This window comes from Crassostrea angulata, chromosome 8 (assembly GCF_025612915.1).
Source record: "Crassostrea angulata isolate pt1a10 chromosome 8, ASM2561291v2, whole genome shotgun sequence".
Taxonomy (NCBI): Eukaryota; Metazoa; Mollusca; class Bivalvia; order Ostreida; family Ostreidae; genus Magallana; species Magallana angulata.
In genome coordinates, this window is record NC_069118.1 from 40,758,383 (window position 1) to 40,785,342 (window position 26,960).

The 26,960-nt window shown below is 34.7% G+C and overlaps 1 protein-coding gene across 1 annotated transcript; it reads left to right on the plus strand.

The window, feature by feature from the left end:
- The first annotated feature begins 1,476 nt into the window (after nt 1-1,476).
- Nucleotides 1,477-25,376, plus strand: LOC128159338 (uncharacterized). Its single transcript, XM_052822396.1, has 23 exons — nt 1,477-1,571; nt 2,119-2,495; nt 6,683-6,844; nt 7,864-8,107; nt 8,407-8,552; nt 8,860-9,009; nt 9,528-9,672; nt 9,881-10,044; nt 10,256-10,408; nt 10,871-11,060; nt 11,303-11,415; nt 11,792-11,953; nt 12,475-12,687; nt 13,155-13,285; nt 16,497-16,657; nt 17,121-17,263; nt 17,579-17,760; nt 18,035-18,152; nt 20,789-20,955; nt 21,650-21,808; nt 22,485-22,700; nt 22,989-23,590; nt 23,862-25,376. Exons 2-23 carry the CDS (start codon nt 2,150-2,152, stop codon nt 24,115-24,117), a joined length of 4,323 nt encoding a protein of 1,440 aa, XP_052678356.1. The 5' UTR covers nt 1,477-1,571; nt 2,119-2,149; the 3' UTR covers nt 24,118-25,376.
- The last annotated feature ends 1,584 nt before the right edge of the window (nt 25,377-26,960 follow it).

The window sequence follows — 26,960 nt, forward strand, 5'->3', positions numbered from 1 at the left end:
GATTTCAAACATCGGCCTCGAAAACAACAAAGGCTCCTACCCTGCATGGGGGCTTAAATTTTCGGTGTCATCTACTAGTGGTATACCTCTAGCGCTGTGAAAATATGGTTAATTGGTCATCTCTAGAATTTGAGATTCGGGTCCCCACCTGGTAAACCACTGCCACTATAAAAATATGGTGATATGGTCATCTCTAGTTTATGAGACATTGGACCATAAAGAATATGCACTATAATTATTATAATAGGATTTTAAAAATCGGGCTCTGAAACATCGGAAACAAAATTACTCTAAAACAGAGGTTTAGCCTTGATGAAGTTTTCAAAAACAGACAAACATTCTAATAAATTTATCAAGAAATTCTTAAAACATTCTCGTTTGATACAATTTCAGAACACATAATTATGCATATAAGTGTATAACTTGTAAAACTTTTAGTACTTTTCTTAAATTACCTAAATTAAGTTCTAAGTGTAATTCCATTACACACGTTCAACTTTCAGCATTGTCTATAAAAATAATAAATCGGCAAAACGAAACTTAACCTGTAGAGATGAATGCAGATATACATGTATGCAACCTGGGAGTGTAGAATTGATTTTAATCCTTACTGGATTTCCATAAATCTGAACCAAAAACGTGAGGGAGAAACCCTACTATGGGGGAAAAGCTACTATATAGTAGCCTTTCCCCCCAGGGGGAAAGGCTACTATATAGTAGGTTTTCCGGGGGGAAAAGCTACTATGGGGGAAAAACTGCTATACAACACCGGAAACTTGGGTTTCTTAAAGCTAGATATTATGCAAATCTTCCTGACCTAAACCAAAACGGCAAAACGCTCAATAATGGAGTGCACTCTGATTTTGAAATAGATGTGAAATAGATAGTGATGAGATAAATGTTTATTAAATACAGTTGTATACACACGGAAAACGTTGTTTATTGACAAATGATGAATTTTGCACATATTGATTATCATCGAATGGAACCCCCCTTTTCCAAATTGCTGGATCCGCCTCTGTATATAGTTTATGTTGGGCCTTTCCCAATTAATCGAATGAGAGAGAGAGAGAGAGAGAGAGAGAGAGAGAGAGAGAGAGAGAGAGAGAGAGAGAGAGAGAGAGAGAGAGAGAGAGAGAGAGAATGAGAGAGAGAGAATGTAGTGAAATGCGAGTCATGTATTAAAAACTCCTTTCAATTTTACATAAAACTCATTACCTACATTTAAATGAAGGGAGTTAAATTATTGCCCTATAACGATATAAATTTCTTTTTGTATCTTCGCGGGAAAAGTCTGATGTTGTAGCAACAAGAAAATTCCTACGCGTTTGTAACTCATTAGGCTATTAACATTTATACTTTACATAATCACCCTTATTTGCATTTTTAAGAATAATTAAGAATACTATTTATTTGTTTTGTATTATCAAATCAAGATATTTTGAATTTTTTTTAGCCTCCATTTAATTCTTCTATGAACTATTTTCTTCAAACTACGAAAGCACTTCCGGCGGTTGTCGTGTGTGATCAACAATAATCATGGTTATGGGACAGTTGTCATAAAATTATCGGTACAGTTTTATTATGTCATTTTTTTATAATCATATGCATAAAGTAATTGCTACTGATATTTGTTTTCTATTTCAAGTGTGTAAACATTTTTTACCTTGCCTTTTATTTTGAATAATCATATTAAACACCCATGTGTGTGTACTGTGAGCATTTTGAGTTATCGTTGATGGTCGAAGTCTTTATAAACATCAATAATTGATGAACGATATTATTTTATTACAATGTTACATACCATGGAACTGCGATCTCCATGAGAATAAAAATAATGCGTTGTCTATTTATGTTTGCTAACTACCAAAAATGTTGTCAGAAAACTTTGAAAACTTTCCAAAGTTGTCAAGCTATCTGAATAGGGGCCATTATAAATTTTACTTGTATTTGGTAGCCTTACATTGTGTCACATTTTGAAGCTCTGCTGATTGATATGAACTAAAATAATGTTACTTTTTATAAGAACGCTAGGACTCATAAAATAATTTCACAACAAATTAAAAAATAGTGAATAAAGGTGATTGATTGAACTGAGTATTGCAGTTTTGATTTTAGATAAATTGAGAAAGGAGGAAGGAATAAGACAATGTCTGATCAGGAGGTATCCCCTGAGAGAGCCCCTTCTAGGGAAGATAAGGAAGAATCGGAAGGGGAATCCAAGATCAAAGTTGACGAGAACAGTCCAGAAACGGATACAAAGACTGAGGATGAGAGTGGACTGTCTCCTCCGGACAGGTCGGAGAGTCGTGAATCAGAGCGTCCCGGAAGTTCCCAGAGTACAGGTCGCCCAAAGAGTAGCAGCAGCGACACAGCTCAACCATTGAAAGGATCACGCAAAAAGAAGAAGACAAATATTGATCCCGATGCCAGACAAGTTACTTTCACAATTACAATTTGTATTGCCGTACCTACAAGTAAGTATATTCTGGGAGGTTCATTTCACAATATGTGTATATATTCTGTGTTTCTTTGACTTTGATAATGTTGTAACAGTTGTTGCTTTGAGTTGTTTTATGTGTATTAACTAGAATGTGTGAACTCATGTAAATATTCCCTACAACTTTGAACAATTTTTCTTTTGTCATTATTATTCATGACTTGAAAATAATGATTTTCGATAGAAAAAAAAGCTTAAGTATTGAATTTGCAAGAAGCTAAGGTTACTGCTATGAGAGCGCAGCATTATGTTAATAGAAATTTTTAGAAAGTTGGCTGTTTGCAACATGAAGACACTGAACCTACATTAGAAATAACTTTCAAAATGCTTATTCCAGTTAAATATTATTGTAGATGTTTGGATGATTCAAGTTTATGTTGTAGATGATTAAATAAGCTTGACCAATGCATTTATATGCATATATAAACAAGTCTCTAAATTATAGAATTTATTGTACAAAAGAACCTTTTTTGGAGTGAATTTTGTCAGGCAAGTTAAAGAGAATTTTTTTGAAAATCTTCAATTTTAAACTTTTAACTGTGTATTTCTTAAAGAAAAACCTTTAACAAAAAAGCAGCAGAGGAGGGGTATGTATCTCAGCCACCGATTCAATCGGTTCTGATTACTCGTCTCTCTTCAAATTTGGTGCATGTTTCTTATATGTCTCAGGGGATACTAAATTATTGTAACATCAGAATCTCTACAGCTGTTCTTAACTTTTATAAATCTATCTTCAGTTCTGATATCTCTTTGATTTGATAGATGTATTCATATAATTCTGATGTGAGTTATCTTGCATTCTTAAAACTGCATGTACCTGATTACAGGGGTAATCAAGGAATTCATTTTCTCCTTTTATGTATAAATATATTCCAAAGAACTTGCTGACATTACAATTCAGTTTCTGAATCAATAACACTTAGATAAAACATATCTTAGTACTTTGAAAATGTTTTAGACTAGGATTAGTAGTCATTGGTATGTTAATCATATATTTTTCATATTATGCATTCTTTATATGTATACACTGTGTTTCTTTCCTGAAATTCCATGATGTGGTATCTGTGGGCTCAGCAATCTATTGGCATTACTGTGTAATGATATTAATTAAGAGCAAAACTCCTACAAAACTGTGCAATCCATGATTGCTATGTTTAATCATTTACCGGTTACTAATGATATTAATATCTTCCTTGGTAGCTAATTCATCACTTTCAAGTCACAAATTTACCTATAATTTTATCTGACGTTTATTGTATTTTTCATTTTATTCCATGTTTTCATCATTATACTCATGAATTCTATTTTTTGTCATTCATATTTATCATTTTATCATCTCGAATGTTTTTCATCATGCAATCATTGATATGATTATAATTTCAATTTCTTTCATCATTCATTCTCTCATTATTTCAATGTTTTCATCATTCATTCTCTTCATTTCAATTTTTTCATCATTCACTCTCTTAATTTTCACCATTCATTCTTATGAACTCCATATCATCTGATTGTTCTCATAATTCTCATGATTTCATCATTAATTCTCAGAATCTCTACTCTTCTTTCTTCACCATGATCATGCATGTTCATTTTATCACGATTTATCATGAAATGATGTTTAATTGCAGCCATGCTTAACAACAGCAACTCCACGTCCACTCGCCCTTCGACCGGTATGTTTCATATAGCTATAAACCGCAGTGATAAAACACTGAGCCATCTCTGTACGTGTAGATCTAGAGCAGTACACATATACTTCTTTAGCATTCTTACTACATGTATTAGACATCACTGTTTTCTACGCTTCATTTTTTAGATTTTAGTACTTTTCACTTATTACTTAGTCAGTTACTAATGATATTGGTGGTTGCAGCACGTTTCAGGTGGAAGCATTTTTTGTAAAAAAAAAAAAAATGTTTTGATAGAATTTTGTTTTACCTGTAGTATATGACTTAGTTATTAGTAATATAAAATTTAGTGGGTGCATGACCAGTGGGAGTAACACATGTTTTGTTGGAACAAACAACTTAAAAAAAAAGAATTTTAAGAGCCAGATATTTTCATTGACAATATATCTTTCTGTTAATTACTTATTAAAGTTTTGTGTTAATAATGAGTAAATATTAATTTAAAAGGCAGTTAATAGAAAAAATATTAGAATTATATAATTTTGCGCACATAACATCTGTTACAGTATTTTATAGTACTGTAATTTTTTTTTAAAAAATCCATTATGATTTATTATTATATAAACACTCACTGACAGACTGAGCTTACGTGAACATAAATCAAGTTAGACACTTTTTGTATACAAATTAATAAAAATAAAATAAAATTCCGTTACAAAACATTTTTCTTGTCTTAAAACAAATTGAAAAACTATGCGTAACTGTTTTTCGTGTTATATGATATAAATGCTCTGTATTTTGTCAAGCTATGCATTTTATGGCCCAGCCATTTATTTCTATAGTTAGATTAGCAGTGCCTCTGTTACCGTAATATTCTTGTATATAATGTAGTTAAAGCTTGTATATATCCTGCACCCTGTATAGGAAATTGAATCAATTATTCATGATATAAGGCTATTATGGACATCCTAGGTGCCATGAATATTGGCAGACCAATTACCTGCCTAAATGCTCTTAATGCCATGGTAATGGCAATTGACATGCAAATGGCTTTCAGACATGCAATGGCAACGATGTTTGAATCAATGCAATAAAAGATATGTGAAAATTTAATTATGAGGATATCTCCATTTTCTGTTTCTCTCTTTCACTGTCTTTCACTTTGAGGATTCTCTCTCTCTCTCTCTCTCTCTCTCTCTCTCTCTCTCTCTCTCTCTCTCTCTCTCTTGGGTAAGACTCTCTCAGAGCACTGAAAAATGTGCAAAAAATAAAGTCAATTCAACGACAAGTGATCATTATGTATCATTATACTCAATCGTTACATTAAGCTTTTTGATTTCAAGCATTGTTCTGAAAATGTTTTATTGATTATTGAAAACATGTCATGGGGTTGCGTGTTTGACGGGACTTTTATTTTCCAATAACTCTGTAACTTTATCTCTATCTTCTTTGGACAATCAATGGAGAACTTATAATGTTGTTAAGGATGGAAGCTTTCAATTTGTCTGTTTGCGGGCTTGATTCATACACAGTTTATTGATTATAGGGATCCCAAGTCAAGTATATAAATAAGACTTGCTCTTTTAGCATTACTTTATCATGACAGTACATGTATATATTGATACCAGCAATTTATTGTGTATTTTGTGCTCATGCGGAATCTTTGATTTAATTTCTGAGAAGAGAGATTGCAAAAAATGTATAAGATAAGGTAAAAAGTTTATTTTGTTGTATTCTGAATATTTCCATTGATTTTCTTTTTTCCATTAATGCAAGTAGTTTTGATAGAAGATTCATGGTTGTTGCCTATAGCTATGCAATTCTATTTTTATATGCAAAATGCAATATGAACTTACAATTATAAGAATGTATTCATACTCACTGATTTTTTTTTTTTGGGGGGGGGGGGGGGTGGGCATTTTTACTTATACAATATCACACATAGGTGGTTCATCGTGGGCCAATTTACATTGTAGCTGGCCTAAGACCTAAATTTATTCATTCATGAAAGGATTTAAATTGATGGGAAACAAGATTCATTTTAATACTCGAGCAATCTACTTACATGTATTTATGACAGACTTATATGAACGGAATACATTTAATTAATTTTAACTAACATTTTATGTAAAATACATTTATAAATATTGCGATATATATATTTTGAGAAAATTGATCAGTAGGCTTTTATAGAGAAATATTTTTGAGATAACGTTGAAAGTTTTAGAATAACAAAATGCTGTCAATTGAAGTCAATCAAATATAGATAGATTTCTCATATAAGTTGAAAACCGACACTCAACTTTTAGATTAATAAACAGTTCACTTTAGTGAATAATTTCAATTTCATTTAGCATTGACAGATTCCTAGTTAATATTAGTCAATGACATACATCTTACAACGAATGCATATACACAGCTCATTGAAAAATGATTGGTCAGTACATAATTAATTCATGGTTGGAGTATACACTGAAATATTATTGGTCAGTTTTGAATTGGTTCCATAAATGAGCACAATTTTTTTGTTTTTTGTTTTGACAAGGATCACAAGGGAAACAGTCTCAGTCAACTTCGCCCAAATCTCTGTCCGTTACCACTGAAAGGACAGTCAATACTCCCGAAAGGGTAGACAATACCCCCGAGAGGCTCCACAATATATTTGAGAGGACTTATAACACCCCCGAAAGAACAGAGCAAAAACCAACTGCTCGTGGTAGCTAGCCCAGATTTTAAATTGCCCCAGTTCTTTGCATGATGTTTGTACAAAACCCAAATTAAGCATGCTGGTTCTTTTGCTGAATAATAAGTTAACTTCTTTAGTTTTAATTTTTGTCCCTCATTTATTTTTTGAATTATTAAATCAGTTTGTTGTTTTTTCCTTTATATGACCAATTGTTCGAGACATATCTATTACTATTTTACTTGAATTAGGGAAAGTTTCTTAAATGTCAACTATTCTCAACACAATCAGGCCTATTTGGCATCTGAACCCATGACCCTAATTCTTCTTAAGTTTTACCCAAACCATCATATAAATTATTAAATATATGTAGTTATATACTTTAGTAATCTACATCCTTCTATGCACTTAAATGATACAATCTATGCAGTAACCATAAAGTGCATGCGTGCTCAATACCGCTCCTTGTGAAGCTTAACCCCAACCAAAATCTGTTTTATTTTTTGCAATTTTTGGGTGAAACATTTAATTATTCTAGCTTCCCATCTGGTCATACCACCTATGAATTGCAGCATGGTTCAATATTCAATTCCATCCACAATTTTGCTTACCTTGGTTAGAATCCCAAAATTAGTTTTTTCATATAGGCTCATGTCTAGAGTTAATTGATTTGTATTTTGAGATGACACCAGTTTTATGATTTAGTTTATTTACGTTCAGTTCTGTAAGTTCTTGTTTCCATAGAATGAATTTCTTGTATTATTTCATTCAATTTTTCTTCACCTTGCTCTTCAAATTAACTTATTTATAAACATTTTTAAATGCATTTAGTTCATGTTAGATTTGATGCTTGTGTATACTGTTGTAATGTACTGTCTTCTTTCAGTTGTAAAATTAAATATTTTTACATTGTAATAAACTAGAATTCATACTCATGTTTTAAAAATCAACCTCTAATTTTTCTAACAATTCATAAAAAGACATTAAATTTAAAATTGGGAACTTTTTTAAAAAATCACCCATAATTCCCTCCACTTCCTGTTTTTGTGCAGTTGAAGATGAGGATGTCCCTGACATCAAACAGCTGATCAAGAAGAAGAAGCAGGTGTTTGAGGCGCCCCGGGCCCAGAACTACTACCACTTGGAGTACTACCTGACCCCCGAGGAAAGCAGCCTACAGAAGGTAGATGTGGTCACCTACGGACCGGCCGCCATTATCTTCATGGCGTCACATGATCCGCGGATCGTCCGGACCTGGATCGAGGGAGAACTTACATGGGTTGCATGGACTCATAAGTAAGTGGTGCAAGAATATTCATGTACATATCATAAATTAACATTCTTATCTGAGAGAGAAATGATTGAAATAGGATAAACGTAGTGTATAATGGATATACTTAATATTGTTTTCATATGATGATTCACAAGGAAAAATACACATGACTGAGTAACTCTATGATGTTATTACCTAGAAAATAGCTATTTTTCACTTTTTTTTTATCTTAATTAACTTTAGCATACATGTATATATTCATTGGTAAAAGTTCAGAAAAAAAGAAAGAAAGCAAGTTTTGATATGTTGTTGATGATTGCAGACATGTTGTCAACATCTCCAGTGAGTTGTTACTCAAGATGTTCACCCACAACATCGAGTTGAGAATCTGGGACACAAAGGAGAAGGTGGGGGCCAAAGCTCGCTTCACCAAACCCAAGCAGTTCAAGATTCCTAACTCAAAGCCAGGTAAGGCGTACTCAGAGGTACATGTATAGGATTATATTGAAAGTATGTATTACATGTAAGTGCACTAAATATACAAAGACTGACAGATGCTCAAGATCTTAATATGTAACTGATAATTGTTATTATAATAATAAATGCAGTGCCAAATGCTGTTCATCTCTTAATTTGAATTTTTGTGTAGTCTTCATTGAACTGGGGAACATTATAATTTCAAATTTGGAAAAGAGGCTTCTAACCTTGCTCATGAATAAATAACATTATGAATGATTATTACAGTTTTGACGTTTAATTTTACTTCTTTTTGTAGGAGAAGAGGACCAGAACAGTGCTCGTAGCATCGTAGTGAGACTTTCAAAGAGCTTCGCCAAACACCAGCCCAAGAAAGCCAATGAGATCCGGCCAATCCCCACTCAGGTGTCCTTCCACTCGATGGACAAAGTCCTCCGACCTGTAGAGGGTAGGTCAAGTATTTTATATGTTAATGGAAGTCAAGGTCATTGTTATTTCGAGTTTTTAGATTCAGTAAGTGATTAATGTGCCAAGTTATTAAATTATCAGAAACACCTGCAATGATAGCTAAGTATTTGTAATCAAAATGTCATGGATGATTCCGAAACATACATACAATAACTTGAATGTAATATTCACTATGTACATGAACTGCTTGAGTTCGTTGATACAGTACCTGCATGTATGTAATGCAAGGTGAATTGTACAAATTGTAAGGCACATATTTTTCGGCTTACCTTGCAATAAGCAAGGCAAAATTTTGACAGAGATTATGTTTATACTTGACAATGAAATTTCATAAAGGAATCAATTACCCCTGGTATGAGTTATCTCAAAGATAGATATATATTTTATTAAGAGTTGTTGCACCTTAATTGTAGACATCTTGATACTTCTAGCGAAACAAAGATCTGAGAGAAAATTGAAAGGACCATTACATGTACTTTAAATTCTTTTATTTGACAGAGGAGAAACCCTTAGAGGCCAAGCCATCCTATGACTCTAATCCCCAGGCCCCAGGGGACGGTCCCTCCCAGGGAGGACCCCCAGGGTCTCCCACCCCCAAAACCCTGGTGGGGGTTCCCAACCAACAGCCAGATCAGGAGGGAAGGTAACTGTTGCTTTTAAAATTCTGAATAAAGTTCCATGCACTCATTAAAATATCATTTCAATTTTAATGACATTGTTTTTACAAGAAAAGCTGTAAAATGTTTATGATAGCTTCTAGTTACATGTAAAGACATCTTCTGCTTTGATATTCAGTACATGTCATTGAAATCTATTACACTGTTTATTTTTCAAACTTAACGTCTTTGTAGGTCATCATTTAGTCGCCTGGGTCGTTTAGCAAACTACGACGGCACAGAGGAGCCCTCGGGCAAAGAATCTCATAGGAGTAAGTCCAGCTCAGGGAAGAAAGATGCAGGAGGACCCAAAACATCTCCCTCCAGGTCCAGAGGTCCAAAGTCTGCAGAATCCTCAGGTAAATCTCATGAATTTTACTCTGCACTATGCTTGATATTATCAAAGTCAGCACCTATTGTATTATGTAAACTGCCTCTGAAATTTATGTAGTACTTTGTTTCTTTTAAAACTACAGAATGTCATATGCAGTCATAGTTGCATAGAATTAAAGCCCCATTTCATCACTAATACGCTATTAAAGATTAAGTTGGTTTTTTTGTCATTTGTAGGCTCTGTCAGAAAGCAGGCTTCTGTCTCAGCCAATCAGGTGAAAGCCCCACGTAGAACAAAAAAACAAGAAATGGCGGCTCAGCAGGCTGCGGAACAAATCCGTAAATATGGAATCTGCATGGTTCCAATCCGGATGGCCTTGTTCTTCTCAGGTAAAGCAAATGCTACAGAATACAATAATCTGAATATATTATATAAATTAATACTTCTTCTGAGTTTTAATTCAATATTAGTAATGGAAGAAAAGTGATTAAGTGTTTGGATGAATTAGCAAAAAAAATGTTATTATATTGTATGAACCTGAAAAGTATTTCAGCTGACAAGAAAATTAAAATGATTGATGAGATTTGTTTTAATAACAAAGAACTCTATGCTCTATATCTGGCTTATAACTCGACAACTGACATACAGATTTGTGTTGGGCACTAGAAATACCTTAGTTAAGCACTGAAAACAAAAATTTTCAGCTTAAATCATTACATGCCCTTTTGAATGAAGAGGACTTGTAACTCACTCACAAGTCAATTTTAAGGATATTTTAAAAAAAAAACAGACAGAGAATGAATTCAGCTATTTAATTGACAAACCCATTGAAATCCTTTTTTGATTTATAGGTATGAAGACGGTCACCAATCGGCTGAAGACGCCTGTCCCTGGGATAGAGGACATGTTTATACAGCTGAAGCTGGACGCCCCGCTCATGTCCGAGGAGCAGAGAAAGGAGCTTAATCCAATGATCTTCACCATCAAAAGTGCCTCAAACCTGCCCAACACTCCTATGTCGTATGACGAGCTCAATGACAAGTAGGTCACTCCTAGCCTCTGTTATTCTCCGAAAGAGGTTCAATATTTCCCCTTTCTCCTCCTCCCCCTTTCCATTTCCACCTCTTTCCCTTCCCATCCTCTCAGATAGAGGCTCAATATTTCTATTTATTCATCGTCAGTAAAAGAAAAAATTAACATTATTTTCTACCTGTATGTTGTTGGGTTTTTTTATTAATGTATTGATTCAGATATCAAATAATGCTTTTATCATCTGGTTTTAGATGCCAGCCTGTGTTTTGTAAATATCAGTTCTACAAGCAGCCGGAGCATTGCAGCATGGGAAGGGAGCAGAGAGAAAATGTCTACTGGGATGATGTTAATGTAGTCTTATTAGGTATTTATTAATTTTAAAAAGTTATAACTTTGGTCACCTGTTATCAAGCATTCTTATCTTATAATCTTATAAAACATAAATGTTATGTAGTATCTGTTTTTCTTTTGTTTATTGCATTTACTAAAATATGCATAAGCAGTGAAACTCCACACTATATACCAGTGAACAGTTTGTGAAAACATTTTAGTCATCTCTCCGTATGCTGTTTCCAACATAAAGTTATATGTCATTGATGAGTTGATGAACTCAGAATGTAGACGTAAAGTTCATGTTGACGGTCATCATTCCCATCCTAAAAACATAATTATACATTCCAGTGGAAATAAAGTTCTCTCTCCTTGATTTTTCAAAATGAAGTACTATTTCAATGATACAGGAACTTTGGAGCCCTCAGAACTGAGGCAGTATTTGAGTGGTCCTCCTCTAGAGATTGAGGTCCACGATAGAGATAGAAAACCTGAGGGAGTGAAGCTAAAACCCACCCTGTTCGGGGACGATCTGGAAGACGAGAAAATCAGTAATGTTGGAACTGTCGCAAGTAAGTCTTTATTATTGCATTATGACATATGGTAGACAGAGAAATATTTGCCTTGGAGTGTATTTTATTTTTCGCTCCTTTCGCCTTCGTGGCTTCATCAGCGGGCAATTTTAAGACTGGGCAAATTCCATTGTCTCAAATTATTTCTTTTTAAAAACAACTTTGGGCAGTCAATTTCAAGAAAATGAGAAACTGCAAGTCAAGTGAAGATTGAAGACATAAAAATAACATTGGGCGAAAAAAATAACCCTGTATAGAGTACTAGTGTGACACAGTGACTGTATTAAGGTTGAATAATGAGATGCAGTACAAAACATATAAAAAGTATGTCAAAGATAAACCTGTTTTAGCATGCAGATTAGTAATAATTATCATTTTCATCTAAAGATTTAATTATACAATTTAAAGAAACAATTTTTTTTCTTTGTTTAATTTTCGTATTGCATTATGGAAATTAATAAGTAAATGTAGATTTATTTCATACATTTGTCACCTTAATTTTTTGGTGTTATTTTTTACAGGCAGAAGAACTGTACACAACCCATTCAAGGGTAGAAATAAACCCTGGGATCCCTATGGAGTGGCCAAGGTGGATCTGTCAGAGCTGCTACTGGGACATCAATTCCTCCACCTAAAAGTTCCCATCCATAACTGCCCCATTCCGGACGTGTTCCCCACGGAACAGAGGGAGGATGGGCGCAGCGTGGGGGTGATGGGGGCGGTGGACGGACCAGGTAAAATAACAGGAAGATAACACAGGGAGAGAGTTGGCCCTAAAAAGTCGTGAATATATCTGGTTTCATTCTTATTTGGATTTTAGCTATATATCTAACTTATTGTGCCTCCCATGATCTTGGCAGATTTTCTTCTCTTAGTATTTAGCAATTATAAATGCTCTTAATAAGAGGAGGCAGAAGGCAATTTGATCAGAATAAGTAGATTCAAATTTTATAAATGGCAAAATAAAATAATGGAAATTATTGTATCAATGAAAGCTTCTTGAATTTAATTATTTTTTCATCTGATAGTATTGAAAGCCCATCGCAAACTTTGTACATGTACTTGTTTGTTTGTTTTTTCAACGCTAATAAGTTCTAAAGAGAATCAAGCTGCATATTAAAATGCACTGTTGAACAATTTGTGCATGCAATCAATTATATTTTTATGATGTACTAATTCTTGTCTTGCTACTTTTTTTCAGTGGATAAACCATACAATGCTGGTCATTATGTACAGTCCAATGCCATGCTGAAAGTGAAAGTAGAACTAGCCAACCCCCTGACAACTCCTACAGAGGTGGCCGCTAAACAGCCCTTATCCTCCACCCCACAGGTATCTTGATAAATAACATGCATTATAGAAAATTAGTATATAATGTTGTGAGTCAAAATAATGTAAGTAAAGTATTAAACATCCATAAAACATTTTTCTCCTCCATAAAAATAAATGTAATATGTGATGCTTTTAAACAAACTGGTATTGTGGTTAAGTGCCTGATAGATCTATTTTCATCTATATTTTAAGTAAATTTATAAATAGTTCAGTCGCTAGTACAGAGCCTCACGCCGTGAATCTGTTCATCAACTGTTCAGAAGCTCTGCTTTTCTACAGTACAGCTCACGAGTATCCCGACACCCACCGTGTAAAAAACACGGTGGAAAACGGTCTGTGTCGCACCGTGCACACGGTGTGACACCGTATATGTGTATTGGAAAATTCAAGAAAAAGCACCGTGTCGCACCGTGGCCGCCTGTGTAACTCCGTGGCCACTGTGTTACTCCGTGGATATCGTTACCTGAGACGTTGATAGAAATAGCGTATGTTTAGAAATAAAGAAATTATGGCTAAACAAGGGTTGAAACATATATATCCTTTTCACATTTAAAAAAAAAAGAATGTCGACTTAAGTTGCACGGACCCAGAAAATTGTCGAGGCTGTCAACGTGAAGTTAATTTTTTGTGATCTGAAAACTCGACGTAAATGGGTACCTTTTAATTCATTTGTACTTAAATAAATTGAAATAAATTCACCAAAAATATTTAATAATCAATTAATATATAATCAAAATTCAATTCTAAACACACGTGATGTAGTAACTGACGATCCTGTTAAAATGTCGGGAGCTTTAACGTCTTATTTCTGTTATCTGTAAACACTTTTTGATTTATCAATTAATTTACAGCCTTACTTTAAACCAATTAAAAATGAGAAATGAAAACATTTCAGATCATGTTTTTCTAAAAACATGTGCTGTTGATGTGCTGTAGTAAATAACAACCCCATATTACCGGTGACTCGAATAATTTGGACTTCACCTATTTATGTAGCAATAAATAAACAAAAAATCACTTTTATATTATAGATTATAGATAAATAGGTGAACAAACTCTTGTTAAATTATATTCAAGCATTGTACATGTATTAAAAATATACCCGCATTTCATAAAATATTTTTCAACTTTATTTCCGTATAGCTGGTAATGTCCTCGTGATTTCACATGAAAAAAATCACTCGTGCGATGTACGGAAGCTGAACAGATACACAGCATTGTCTTTCATCTTGGGTTCTATACACAACAGGTGTTATTGTCTGTCTTGTTAGGTGTCATTGGAATTTACAACTAACTTTGTGTATATTTGGACGTCTGAACAGGTGTACATGAGATGCCGTTATTCACACCTTTCCGCGAACACCTGTTTGGTAACTCATCACAGCCCGTCGTGTGTATGGTCTGAATATATCTTACTTCTACTTTGTTAGTTCAATGATTTTTCCTAATCTCTAACAAACAAAAAAATTTGTCTGTAGATATGTACACAAACAACTACACGTAAGACTATCGGCGCGTGAATCCGGGGAACAATTCAGCAACTCTATAAATGCGGGAATTTCAAAGTATTAATTTGCGATAAGAAAATATTTACCGGGTACACATACATGTATGTTCGAAAAAAAAACCTGATTGATTAAAAAGATGAATGAGGTAATACCGGTCACTTTTTCCAAGCATATAGAACACACAACTTTATTGATGTGAAATAGCGTCGAAATTTTAACGAAAAATCTTATTACATCGTGAACTGTACAAACTTTTAGTCATTGTGTTGAAATCGTTATTAAAACCATGGATTTAAAATAAATGAATTGAATTCACACAAATAGAACTCTGATAATTCTAAAATGAGTACAGAGAGAGAGAGAGATAGAGAGAGAGAGAGAGAGAGATTTACAACGTGATATTCAAACCCTCATACATGCAGTATAAGAATAAAGAAACTAAACATTTCAAACACTGAATACTTCATTGTTAAACATTTTTCTATTTTGCGGACTTAAAAAAACAATAGAATGGCATTTTTCCATATCATGGAAGGAGCACGTGGTCTATTTCGCGGGCTGATTTGATTGACAGGGATAGCACGTGGACCCTGACTGCATATATTCTATCGCAATTTTAGGGAAAAGGGTTCAATATAATGGAAACTATAAATCTAACTTAATACACTGAATTACAAGTAAAATTTACTTAAATCAAACTCATACTGGTATTCTCTCTCTCTCTCTCTCTCTCTCTCTCTCTCTCTCTCTCTCTCTCCCATATGACGATCATTAAACAATCAAACAGTAATTATTGCAATACTGAGTAAACTGTAGTTTCTTGGAAGACAAATAATTTCTAAACTCAAGTTGCTATAATGATGAAATAAAAAAATATCAAGTATCGATCCACGGATTCTGAGCGCTATGAATATGTACCGTGCGGTACTACATGGACAAGTACATCACACATATGTATAAAAGAAAGAAAATTTGAAAATATATTAGATATAAAGCTGTATGATTATATTACTTAGAGAGAGTACATTTGTTTTCGACAACCCGTTAAATTTGTTATCGTTGAATAGAGTATAAGTGAGAAAAGATCACAGTTATGGTTCTATGCACTATTGAAACTGCCAAACTACAGTAACTACGATTACTACTACGTTTAAAAACGGACTGAAAAAAAAACTTATGGAACCGTTTATTTGAATGTTAAAAAGGAAAAGAAAGTGTTAGTGTTTTAATTGATCAAACATTTATGTGGGCAATATCGATTTTTAATATAAACAAAAATCAACCGTAACAATCACATAGTCTGAAAATTGCGTGCATAAAAATTTTATTTATTTCTATTTCTTTGTCTTTTTCTTTCATTCTCTTACGTACATCAATAAATATTTTATTCTTTATAAGTTTTATTCCTAAATCCTCCTTTTTTCACAGGTAAATACCGCGTGTTACACCGTGTTATTGTCCGTGTTGCATCGCGTTGCACTGTGTCGCACCGTGTTTTTTCTCGTTTCGTGGCCGTAACAGAGAACAATAGATCAAAGGTACCGACACTTCCACGCTCAGCGTGGACTTTCAAACACGGTGGTCGGTGTTTTTGTCGGGATACTCGTGAGCTGTACTGTAGTAAACATGCTGTAATGCCATTCACCAATTGAAAAAAATATATATGATTGAAGACTGCTTCATTTTATTTGTCTTCTTTCCAGTGTCCCTTTGGTCGAATAACCTACATTTTCAACTACAAAAACACAACCATCTTGAACCAGTTGGAGACTCTGGTCACAGAGATCAATGCTAAGGCTCTACAGCTGGACGACATGCCTCCACACGTGATCAGTGCCGCACTGTCAACCTATAAACTGTCATTGTAAGTCAACCAATGAACGTCATTGTCAGTCAACCTACAAACTGTCACTGTCAGTCAACCTACAAACTATCACTGTCAGTCAACCTACAAACTATCACTGTCAGTCAACCTACAAACTATCACCGTCAGTCAACCTACAAACTATCACTCAAGTCTGTTCACGTTTGAAGTCAGTTTCTATTGCAAGTCAGTTATGATTTCAATTGCAAGTAACTTTTCTTGGCAAGACATGCATGTTTAATAATATTTGCCATTGGAAAAGGATTTTCAATCTTTTTGAGCTTTTAACACAATACGCTGACCTTTAGAAAAATTACTGAAATAGTCCATTATCAGAATGCTCAGAGTAATATTGTAAGGACCGCAAAACAGTTCTCTATGGTTAACTGTAAATTCAAGGACAATGCTCAATTAAATTTTTATTTATCAATAATTTTATTATACATGTACTTGATTGTTACAGGGCACAGCAGAAGAGCAGAGATCTGGACATTATGACCGGGTTCCAGGTGATGGACGGAGATAAGCATGTGTTTGTCCTGGAGGGACTCAAGGACAGGGCTATCTCCTACGTGTGGGAGACCGTCCCTGCCCCAGAGAACTCAGGTAAGGTAGAATAGTTCTATATACAGGTAACATACACATATTTTAATGAATATTTTACTGAAATTCCATAAAAAGATAAAATGTTAAAACAGAGAACATGCACACATGGAGAGAATGAACACTTCTAAAAAAGAAAAGTCATGAAATGTGATGTTTATGTACCTGAGAAAAACTCATCGTTCCCCTAAATATTCATACATTAAACAGTTACAATCATAAACCAATTTGATAATCACCTTATATTTATACCATCCTCATTGATCACCATCAGTGGCCTGTAGAATGAACTAACATGCCTTTGACTTTCTTTTTAAGATGTGCGAGTTCTGTACAACTCGGACCTGAGCTTCAGTGATCGTCTGTACGGCCCGCTGGACGTTGACCTTTGTCGAGTCAAGCTTCATGAGCCTCTCAGTCAGATCATACAGCAGCCATTGTTGTACGTGAGAGACATGGTGCCCAAGCCCTGCTTCCAGGGGCTGCTCAACCTTCACCAGGTAAAGGTCATTTATGAACTAGGTCAAGGTCACTGGAAAAGAGGTTATGATAAAAATACAGAAGCCATTTTGAAGAAAAATTAACTCATTAACTTACACGCCAATGAACTAAGTGAAGATGCTAAAAATGTTTAATAATATATTTCTTTGCTTCCCTTTTCAGTGAATATCACAGTATAATTGACATTTTGTACAAATATAAAATTTAGATATATTTTTATGATCAATTTTCAAATTGATAACAAAAACAATATAATTTTTTTTTCCCCAACAGCTGATCAACTCCAACGTGATGAAGGATGTGGTCAGGAACTCGCTGTTCCCCACAGCTGACATGGTCATCTCCATGAGTCGCGAGTTTGGTGTCCCCATCACACAGGAAGATTTTGATGGTGAGTGAACTAGTCTTTTACTTGCAGTTTTGATTGTGCATGCATGATGCATTGTTTTTAGCTCACCTGAACCGAAGGTTCAAGTGAGCTTTTCTGATCACCCGTTGTCCGTCGTCCGTCCGTCCGTCCGTCCGTCCGTCCGTCTGTCTGTCCGTCCGTCTGTAAACTTTTCACATTTTCAACTTCTTCTCAAAAACCACTGGGCCAAATTTAACCAAATTTGGTACAAAGCATCCTTATGGAAAGGGGATTATAAATTGTTAAAATAAAGGGCACAGCCCTTTTCAAAAGGGAGATAATTGCGAAACAGTGAGTATAGGGTGCATGTCTTTAAAAATCTTTTTCTCAAGAACCACTGCACCAGAAATGCCAATATTTACACAAAAGCTTGTATATATAGTGAAGATTCTAAATTGTAAAAATCGTGACCGTCGGACCAAAACTGGGGCCCCAGGCGGGGTTCAAAGTTTAACATAGAAATACATAGGAAAATGTTTAAAAAATCTTCTTCTCAAGAACCACTGCACCAGAAATGCCAATTTTTACACAAAAGCTTGTATATATAGTGAAGATTCTAAATTGTAAAAATCGTGACCCTCGGACCAAAACTGGGGCCCCAGGCGGGGTTCAAAGTTTAACATAGAAATACATAGGAAAATGTTTAAAAATCTTCTTCTCAAGAACCACTGCACCAGGAATGCCAATATTTACACAAAAGCTTGTATATATAGTGAAGATTCTAAATTGTAAAAATCGTGACCCTCGGACCAAAACTGGGGCCCCAGGCGGGGTTCAAAGTTTAACATAGAAATACATAGGAAAATGTTTAAAAAATCTTCTTCTCAAGAACCACTGCACCAGGAATGCCAATATTTACACAAAAGCTTGTATGTATAATGAAGATTCTTAATTGTAAAAATCGTGACCCTCGGACCAAAACTGGGGCCCCAGGCGGGGATCAAAATTTAACATAGAACTACATATGAAAAATGTTTAAAAATTTTCTTCTCAACAACCACTTCACCAAAAATGCCAATACATACACAAAGGGTTGTATATATAGTGAAGATTGAAAAAATCGTGACCCTCGGACCAAAACTGGGGCCCCAGGAGGGGTTTAGATTTTAACATATATAGGAAAATGTTTTAAAATCTTCTCAAGAACCATCGTGCAACTGTTTGGGATATTACTATGCATACATGTACATCCTTAAATAATGTAGATTCAAAAAATTGTAACTCCTGGACAGTTGATGGGCACCAAGAGGGGTTCAAAATTTAAACATTTTAAAAAACAAAGGAAAAGTTTAAAAATTTTCTTCTCAAGAACTACAATGTTTTAGTTAGTGGAATATCTATGCATGCATCCTTCGCTTAGGTAGATTCATAATTCGTATAATCGTGACCCCCGGACCAATAATGGGGCCCCAAGATGGGGTCAAAGTTTATTATAGAAATATAAAGGTAACAGGTTAAAAAATCTTCTTCTCGAGAACTACAATGCTTCAATTTGTGAGATTACTATCATGCATACAACCTTGGATAATGAAGGTTCGACAGTATTAAATTAGTGACCCCTGGACTAATACTAGGGACCCAAGATGGGTTTAAAGTTAAATGTAGAAGTACCGGTATATATGGAAAATGTTTAAAAATCTTCTTTTCGAGAACTACAATGCATCAATTTGTCAGATAACTACGTAAGCACCCTCAGATAGTGTAGATTCGAAATTATAAAAGCCGTGACCTCAATCTAATACTGGGGCCCCAAGAGGTGTTCAAAGTTTAGCGTAGAAATATAGAGGGAAAATGTTGAAAAATCTTTTTCTAGGGAACTATAATGCTTCAGCTTGTGAGATAACTATGCAAGCATCCTTAAATAATGTAGATTCCAAATAATTAAAACTTTAGCACTGGACTAATACTGTGGCCCCAAAAGGGGTTCAAAGTTTAACATAGAAAGATATATTGAAAATGTTTTTAAAAAGTTCTTCTCGAGAACTATAATGCTACAGTTTGTGAGATTACTATGCAAGGATCCTCAAATTGTGTAAACTCTAATGTAGTGGAACCAAGAGTTATCTTTCTTAATGTTCTGTACAGTCTGAGAGTTATTCCTCTTGAAGTGGAACTCTTCAGTGCTACACATTTTCATTCCTATGTTACTATTTATGTTGTTCAAGCCAACCATAAACCTCGGACCATAACTGGGTCCCCAGAAAGGGGTTCAATGTTTAAAATAGAAAAAGCATATGCTACGAAATGTAATGTTACAAGGAACTGCTGTTCAGGTGAGCGATGTGGCCCATGGGCCTCTTGTTATAGTTACTGCCCTTGGTGATATATGTTTTATCTTCATCACACTTAGACCGAACAATTAGGCCAACATAAATGAATCTTTAGTTTTTTAGGCCCCCCAAAAATTGAAAATGAGTCAGGCAGGTGTTTTGTTTTGAATTTAATTGCAAGAATAACTCAATTTTTTTTTTACTTAACTGCATAAAAAAGAAAAACCATTCACATTTATTTGTCAATTTGCCTTGAGAGCTATTTTTTCTTGTACATTATAACAAAGTTAACATTATCATTGTCTAGTCACCCCACTTCACAGATCAAAAACAATGTATTTCGTACAGAGCTCCAGCCTTACAAACCAGAGACTGTGGAAGAGAGGGAGGGACCTGTTGGTCAGACCGCCATCCACGAGCCTCACGTCTGGACCCCCATCGACCACTTCAACCCCCAGTACATGGAGGCCATAGCTGCACGCCAACAGAGGGTCAACTTCATTAAAGAAAACAAGGTACCTTTATACAGACTCAACAGGGTTATTCTCAATGCCAACAAATTATATTGTCCTTTTTGGATAAGAATTTCATTTACAAATTTTAATTATTATTTAGTGATTTTTTTTGGGTTGTCTGTGAATGAAATTTATTGGTAGAAAGATGGTGGAAAAAAACAAAGAACTATTTTTTTTCAATGGATTGAATGTTGGATAGGTGTTCATTAATTAAAGAAAAGAGAAAATCCAAAGAAAAACACATATTATCTCTTAGGGTTTTTTTTTTTTTTTTTTGCCTGATTTGGGGCCGAAATTCAGCCTCAGTCCCAATCAAAAATTTCCTAATATTTTCCTAATTTCAGACCCAAAATTCCCAATTGTAATTTTAAAAAAAAATCTTTGTACAAGTTGTCAAAATTTGTAAGAAAGACTAAACAGAATAATATATAATATCAAGACCTCTAGAAAGCCTTGTGCTATAATTAGTATATTATTTGAATAAATGATAGATATCATTAAATTTCTGAATCATTATAATCCATAAAAATGAATTTTCCCAATTTTTCTGTTTTGTCGCTATTTTTCCCAATTGAAAGGGCCCGAGCCCCCAGTCCCAAATTGGTGGAAAAAAAACACTTTCTCTCTTGAACAAAAATGACATGAAATTGCTCAAACTTTATAAACATGAGTTTTTGTTTTCTCCGTTAACTAGGATGACATAAGGGTGGTCAGTGATAAGAACAAGGAGGAGCACGAGAGAACCAAAGTACCGACGATTCGCGCGGACGTCACAGTGGCCCATAACTACAGCTCACAGTCACTCAACTCGACCGAGCTCGCCAAAGAGAAACTCAGACAGATGCTAGCAGAGGTAAGAGTCATTAGGATGTCAAGGAATGAAGATTACTTTTCATATACGGTACATGTACCATATTATGATTATTTTAAGGTCTCAGTAAAGGTATCGGATTTCTGTGTAATAAGTGGATGCAATTTCACTGTGATTAAGAAAGCCTAAGAATTCATGAGAACTCAATTTTTCAGTGAATTTTGTGGATAGCCTTTGCCCATTAATTGACACCTTCAAGGAATTGCGAAACAAAGTCTCATTTTGTTATCTATACAAACTATTAATTAAAGAGCTTAGTGATCCTCTTGAAACGTGAAAATTTTCACACCTGGACCACAGGATATTGAATCTTGTCCCCTAAGAACTGATATATGCTGTTGAATCCTAAATATTCATGGTGGCACAATCTTTGTGGATTTCAGGGCTATCCATTTCCCTTAAATCAACATCCCTTACAAATTATGAAATACAGTATTTATTCATTGTACATAGAACATGTAGTAGAATGAAGTAAATCCACTGAATTACATCCCACAAACAGTCCTATAAAAAGATCTACATTGACATGAATCTACAAAAATTGGCCCCCGTTTTAATGATTCAACTTTATACATATCTGTTCTGTACAATCATCCTGATGCCTCTTAAAGGTCTTCTAACTGGTCAATAAATTGAAATGAATACCATCCTTTTGTAGGAGCCAGACACCAGGTTCACCTACTGCCAGGAGTTCCACCACTCCATGACCGTGGTGCCGGTCAATGTGGAGGCCCTCAAGAAAGCGGAGAAGGAGGAGTCTCAGGCCAGGTGGAAGACGGAGAAGGGGTGGATATACCCAGGAATGAAGTCCACGCTGGAGTGTAATGAACATCCACAGAGGCCCAACACAGCCCGCATTGAGGAACTGCAGGAGGTACGTGAAGAGGAAATCTACTGTAACTTACTATAATGAATTTCTTTTAAGTTTTTGTCATCTTTACACGTTCATGCATTAGAATACTGATTGAATGTGTTTTTGGCAGCTGCCTCTAATATGTGGGGAAGTTTGAATTAGTTTGTAGTTTAATGTATTAAAAATAGAGGATCCGATATAAGTTTAAGATGAAATTCAATGATGTATATCTTAAAGTATTAAAAACAACCTCAATTCCCTGCTTCCAATGAAGGTTCATTTTTTACCTATTTTTCTCTTTCATTACAGAAATGGAGAGAAAACTTCTTCCACGTAGGAATGCTTCAACCTCCACTGGACCGTGACAAGTTCCCCTGGACACACCGTAGATACGACTTGGAGCTGTACAAACGCCCGCAGTCATGCTTCATCAGAGAACCAGTCACCATCCACCTCGCCGGACAAAAGCTGAAGGAGGAGAAAATAGCCGCCTTCCGTAAAGACCTCGAGGTCTGGAGGTCGAAGGTCGTTGTGGACGAAACCCGGCAGTACTTCCACCGATGTCTGAAAGAGACGGAGTTAAATGAGCGCGGAAAAAAGGGGCAGAACCAGGTGGATAAGCTGCAGGGTCTGTTGAAAGACAAACCAGTCAAGTTCTCGCTAAGGAAGCGGGGTCTGGGGCTAAAGGAAGTGCCTCCGTTGAACGTGGTGCTGAATCCCAGCGTGGACACAGCAGCTCGCGAGGCCGGCCTTCCCACAATTCCTGCTGTGGAGAACGAAGGGCAGGAGAAAACCAACGGGTTCAAACCGGGGCCTTACGAAGACCACAGCTGGAATCTGGAGAGGAATAAGATCCCCGTGTATGATTACCAGCATAGACAGTTCAGGGAGAGCAAGGGGGCCGACTTCAAGTGAGTATTTCTCTTTTGATTGGTGGTTTAATGGTCAAAATCTTAGAATAATTTTTGGGAAATATTTACTTATATCAATGCTAAAATTGTTAATATTGAAGAGAATTTTCTTCGTAAGTCATATTGATTTCTCATCTGTGAGCAAAAATGTATTTTTATTTCTTCTTTGTTAGCAAATTTAATGTATTATGGCCCAAGTGTGTTTTGCAAAGGGTCAATCTGACTAACTATAGGCCTGTCAGTCAAATAAAAGTAGTTTCTTCCTTTGCAGTGCTGTACACACGGAGCGGACCAAGCTATATCGCCGAACCATCGTCCCCCTACAGGACTGGGAGAGAGACAACCATCTTTTCTGGATTCCCGACGACGTCACAAAGTTTGGTCCGTACGAAGGAATCGTCCCGGAAAACAAGTCCTCGCTCCCACCAGTGGAGAACCCGAATGTAGCCTTCCCCAGCATGATCGCTCAGTCCCTCCCTCCAACAAACAACAAGTTATATAATGCAAAAGAGGCCATGGTCAGTTAATGTCATGTTAAGAATGAAAACATTGTTGGAAGTGGAACTATTTGGATTGTAAGATTTGCCTGTTTAGAGAACTTCATTCTTTATGAAATCTCTATTCGAATGGATTGTTATTTATTTTTATAAATTTAAATGTACATTATTTTCTACATGTACATTGTAAAAATAAAGTTTGTAAATGCAACATCCTTCTCTTTCCCCTTTCTAGTATTTGGTCTGTGAGGTGTCTAATAACTGAATTATGATTATATATACTGCTGATGCATAGTGCCTTTATGTTATATATTGCCCAGCATTTGTTTTTTTTCTTAATATCTACATTGGGTATATTATTTTTGCTCCAGATCTTCATATCAAGGTGCCTTCTGGAAGTGTATTACCGTAAATAAATAAGAAATGTTTATTTTTTGCCTGTGATAAACTTTTTACCCATTTTAGCCAAATTTAAAAAATGAGGGTATGTTTTTATATTATTTTTTCCATTTTTAATGTTTATTGAAATGAACTGATACAGAGTTAAAGTACTTGCATAATACCGTTTGTGGTTGGCAAAATATCATATGTTGTAAAAATATAGAAGCTTTATTATTTTCTTCAAAAAAGTTTGAAATGAGGGTTTGAGTTTTTATTGTACAAACTTCAGATCTTTTTATTCAACAAATTATTTATAAGTTAAGATTTTGTGTATTGATTGGTATACAAGCTTCAATTAAAGTTTATATATGAGATAAAGCAGGGTGGTAAAATAAAATTATGACAGATAAAAATATATAAGATGCACAGATGTGAGTATAGTATGTGTTATATGAGAGAGAGAGAGAGAGAGAGAGAGAGAGAGAGAGAGAGAGAGAGAGAGAGAGAGTGGGAGAGAGAGAGTGGGAGAGAGAGAGAAATTAGATAGTTTATCTATTAACTATGTAGATTGATAGAAAGGGGCAACATTTGTTCTCCCGCCAAATCGGTGGCAAAACTGCTGAAATGTTGACAATAATTATATATATATATGTGTATTAAATATTCCAATATATTTGTAAATGTATTATGAGCTGTGTTTTATTTACATTATTACATATGTCTGTGAAGTATTATAATGTTGATATATCAGTGGTTAAATCTGCTTTTATATTTATTTAGTTGACAAATGTAGTCCCATTATACCATGATGTTTTCATTATTTACAACTTTGGCAAAGCAATCTGTGATGTTTGTCTTCAAAATAGGAAATAAGAACTCTACAATAGATTATATATTATTTACAAAAATGATTTATAGATTTTATTTTGCCAATATCTGAGCTCTTTTGAGTGTTGGTGAGACTGTATCAGTATTTACAATGTCGTGTATAGCAGAATTCTAAGAGGTTGAAAACTATATATTTGGCTTATAAGAATTTTTAACTAATATAAAATACTGAGTTTGAATGATGACTTAATACACAGTTGAAAGAAAATGATTTCTGTTGCTCTAGAATTTCAAGAAGAAACCTGCCAATACAGATGCATTGTATGCTACATGAAGCTGCTTGTAATTGTTGATTGTGACATTTCGTTGTTGAATTTGTAGTAAATTGGCATTGATCTGGAGATTTTCTGTGAAGTAAAAAATATGTATAATTTTAATTGTTGTTCCTGAAGTGTCTTAATATTGTTAACGTATTCTGTGATATTGTAGCAGCTAGCGTAAACCCTTTAATTAAGTGTCTTTTCGGCTGCAGTGAGATGTTTCGCTGAGTAATAACATGTCTTAAAAAAGAAATATATTAACAGTTTTAACATGTTGCCATTGACTATTAATTCGTAAACAATTGTGCATTTTTAATAGTGTTAAGTTTTTATCTGACTTGAGTCTTCATTGTTTATAAGGATTGAAAGTAAATTATTCTGACAGAAAGAACTCAATGTTGCATCTGCATACAGAAGTAAGATTACATGTCAAGAGTCTAGCTATCAAATTTCATGTTTTGTTAAAGATATAAACATGACATATATTTATATTCATACATGTACAGGTATGTACTTGTATTTCAGTTGTTTAGAGCTGGTTACTTGTCAAAAGTTGAATGATGTAACAAGTTTACATGTCAGATGCGTGTCTATGTTACTGTTTGTTACAGGTTTACGAGTCACAATGTTACATTTACCTTACATCATTAAGTGTAATGGACATGTATTATAAGTGTGACACTTATGATAAAGAAATGTAATCTTTCCTGTTTTTAAGTAAACTGCAGTGTTTGATTGGCACAACAATGGACATTGTTACTTTAAAGCACTCTAAAAAGTTCCTGTGTATTTCTGTTTCAGCTGCTATAAATATATATAGTGGCTTACTTCTGTGATTCAAGTCCCTTATACCTTATGTTGTTTTTTCTCAATTTAAATAATAAATTTATATATTAAAATATATGTTACGTTTTTTTTTTACAGATATATTATATAAATAGTGCCTGTTTGGGAGGGTAACAGTTGAAATTGACACCCCGTGGAAACCATTGTCAACCGACGCGAAGCGGAGGTTGACAATGGTTTTCGAGGGGTGTCAATTTCAGCTGTTATCCTCCCAAACAGGCACTATTTATTCTATTACACTGAATGTCTTAAATTTAGAGATATTTACTGCTTTTATATAGAAATGACGTGAATGACGCGCATAATTTATGCGCATGTAACAATTCGTTGTGTTACCCGTTGCTAAGTGTGTTGCTTACGCTGAGGGTAATAGAACAGATTATCAACTGCGTTTAAACCAATCAGATTTCAGTATTTAACATGAAAGTATAATAAAATTATATAGTCATCATGGTCATGTAATTATATTTTTTTTTTACTGAAGGGTGGGGGGGATTG

What these genes read in the sequence shown, in the direction of transcription:
- LOC128159338 (XM_052822396.1), top strand. Translation starts at nt 2,150, where the DNA reads ATGTCTGATCAGGAGGTATCCCCTGAGAGAGCCCCTTCTAGGGAAGAT. An exon ending in GGCTGCTCAACCTTCACCAG is followed by an intron (nt 17,761 to 18,034) that starts GTAAAGGTCATT and finishes TTTCCCCAACAG; the next exon opens with CTGATCAACTCCAACGTGAT. An exon ending in AGCAAGGGGGCCGACTTCAA is followed by an intron (nt 23,591 to 23,861) that starts GTGAGTATTTCT and finishes CTTCCTTTGCAG; the next exon opens with TGCTGTACACACGGAGCGGA.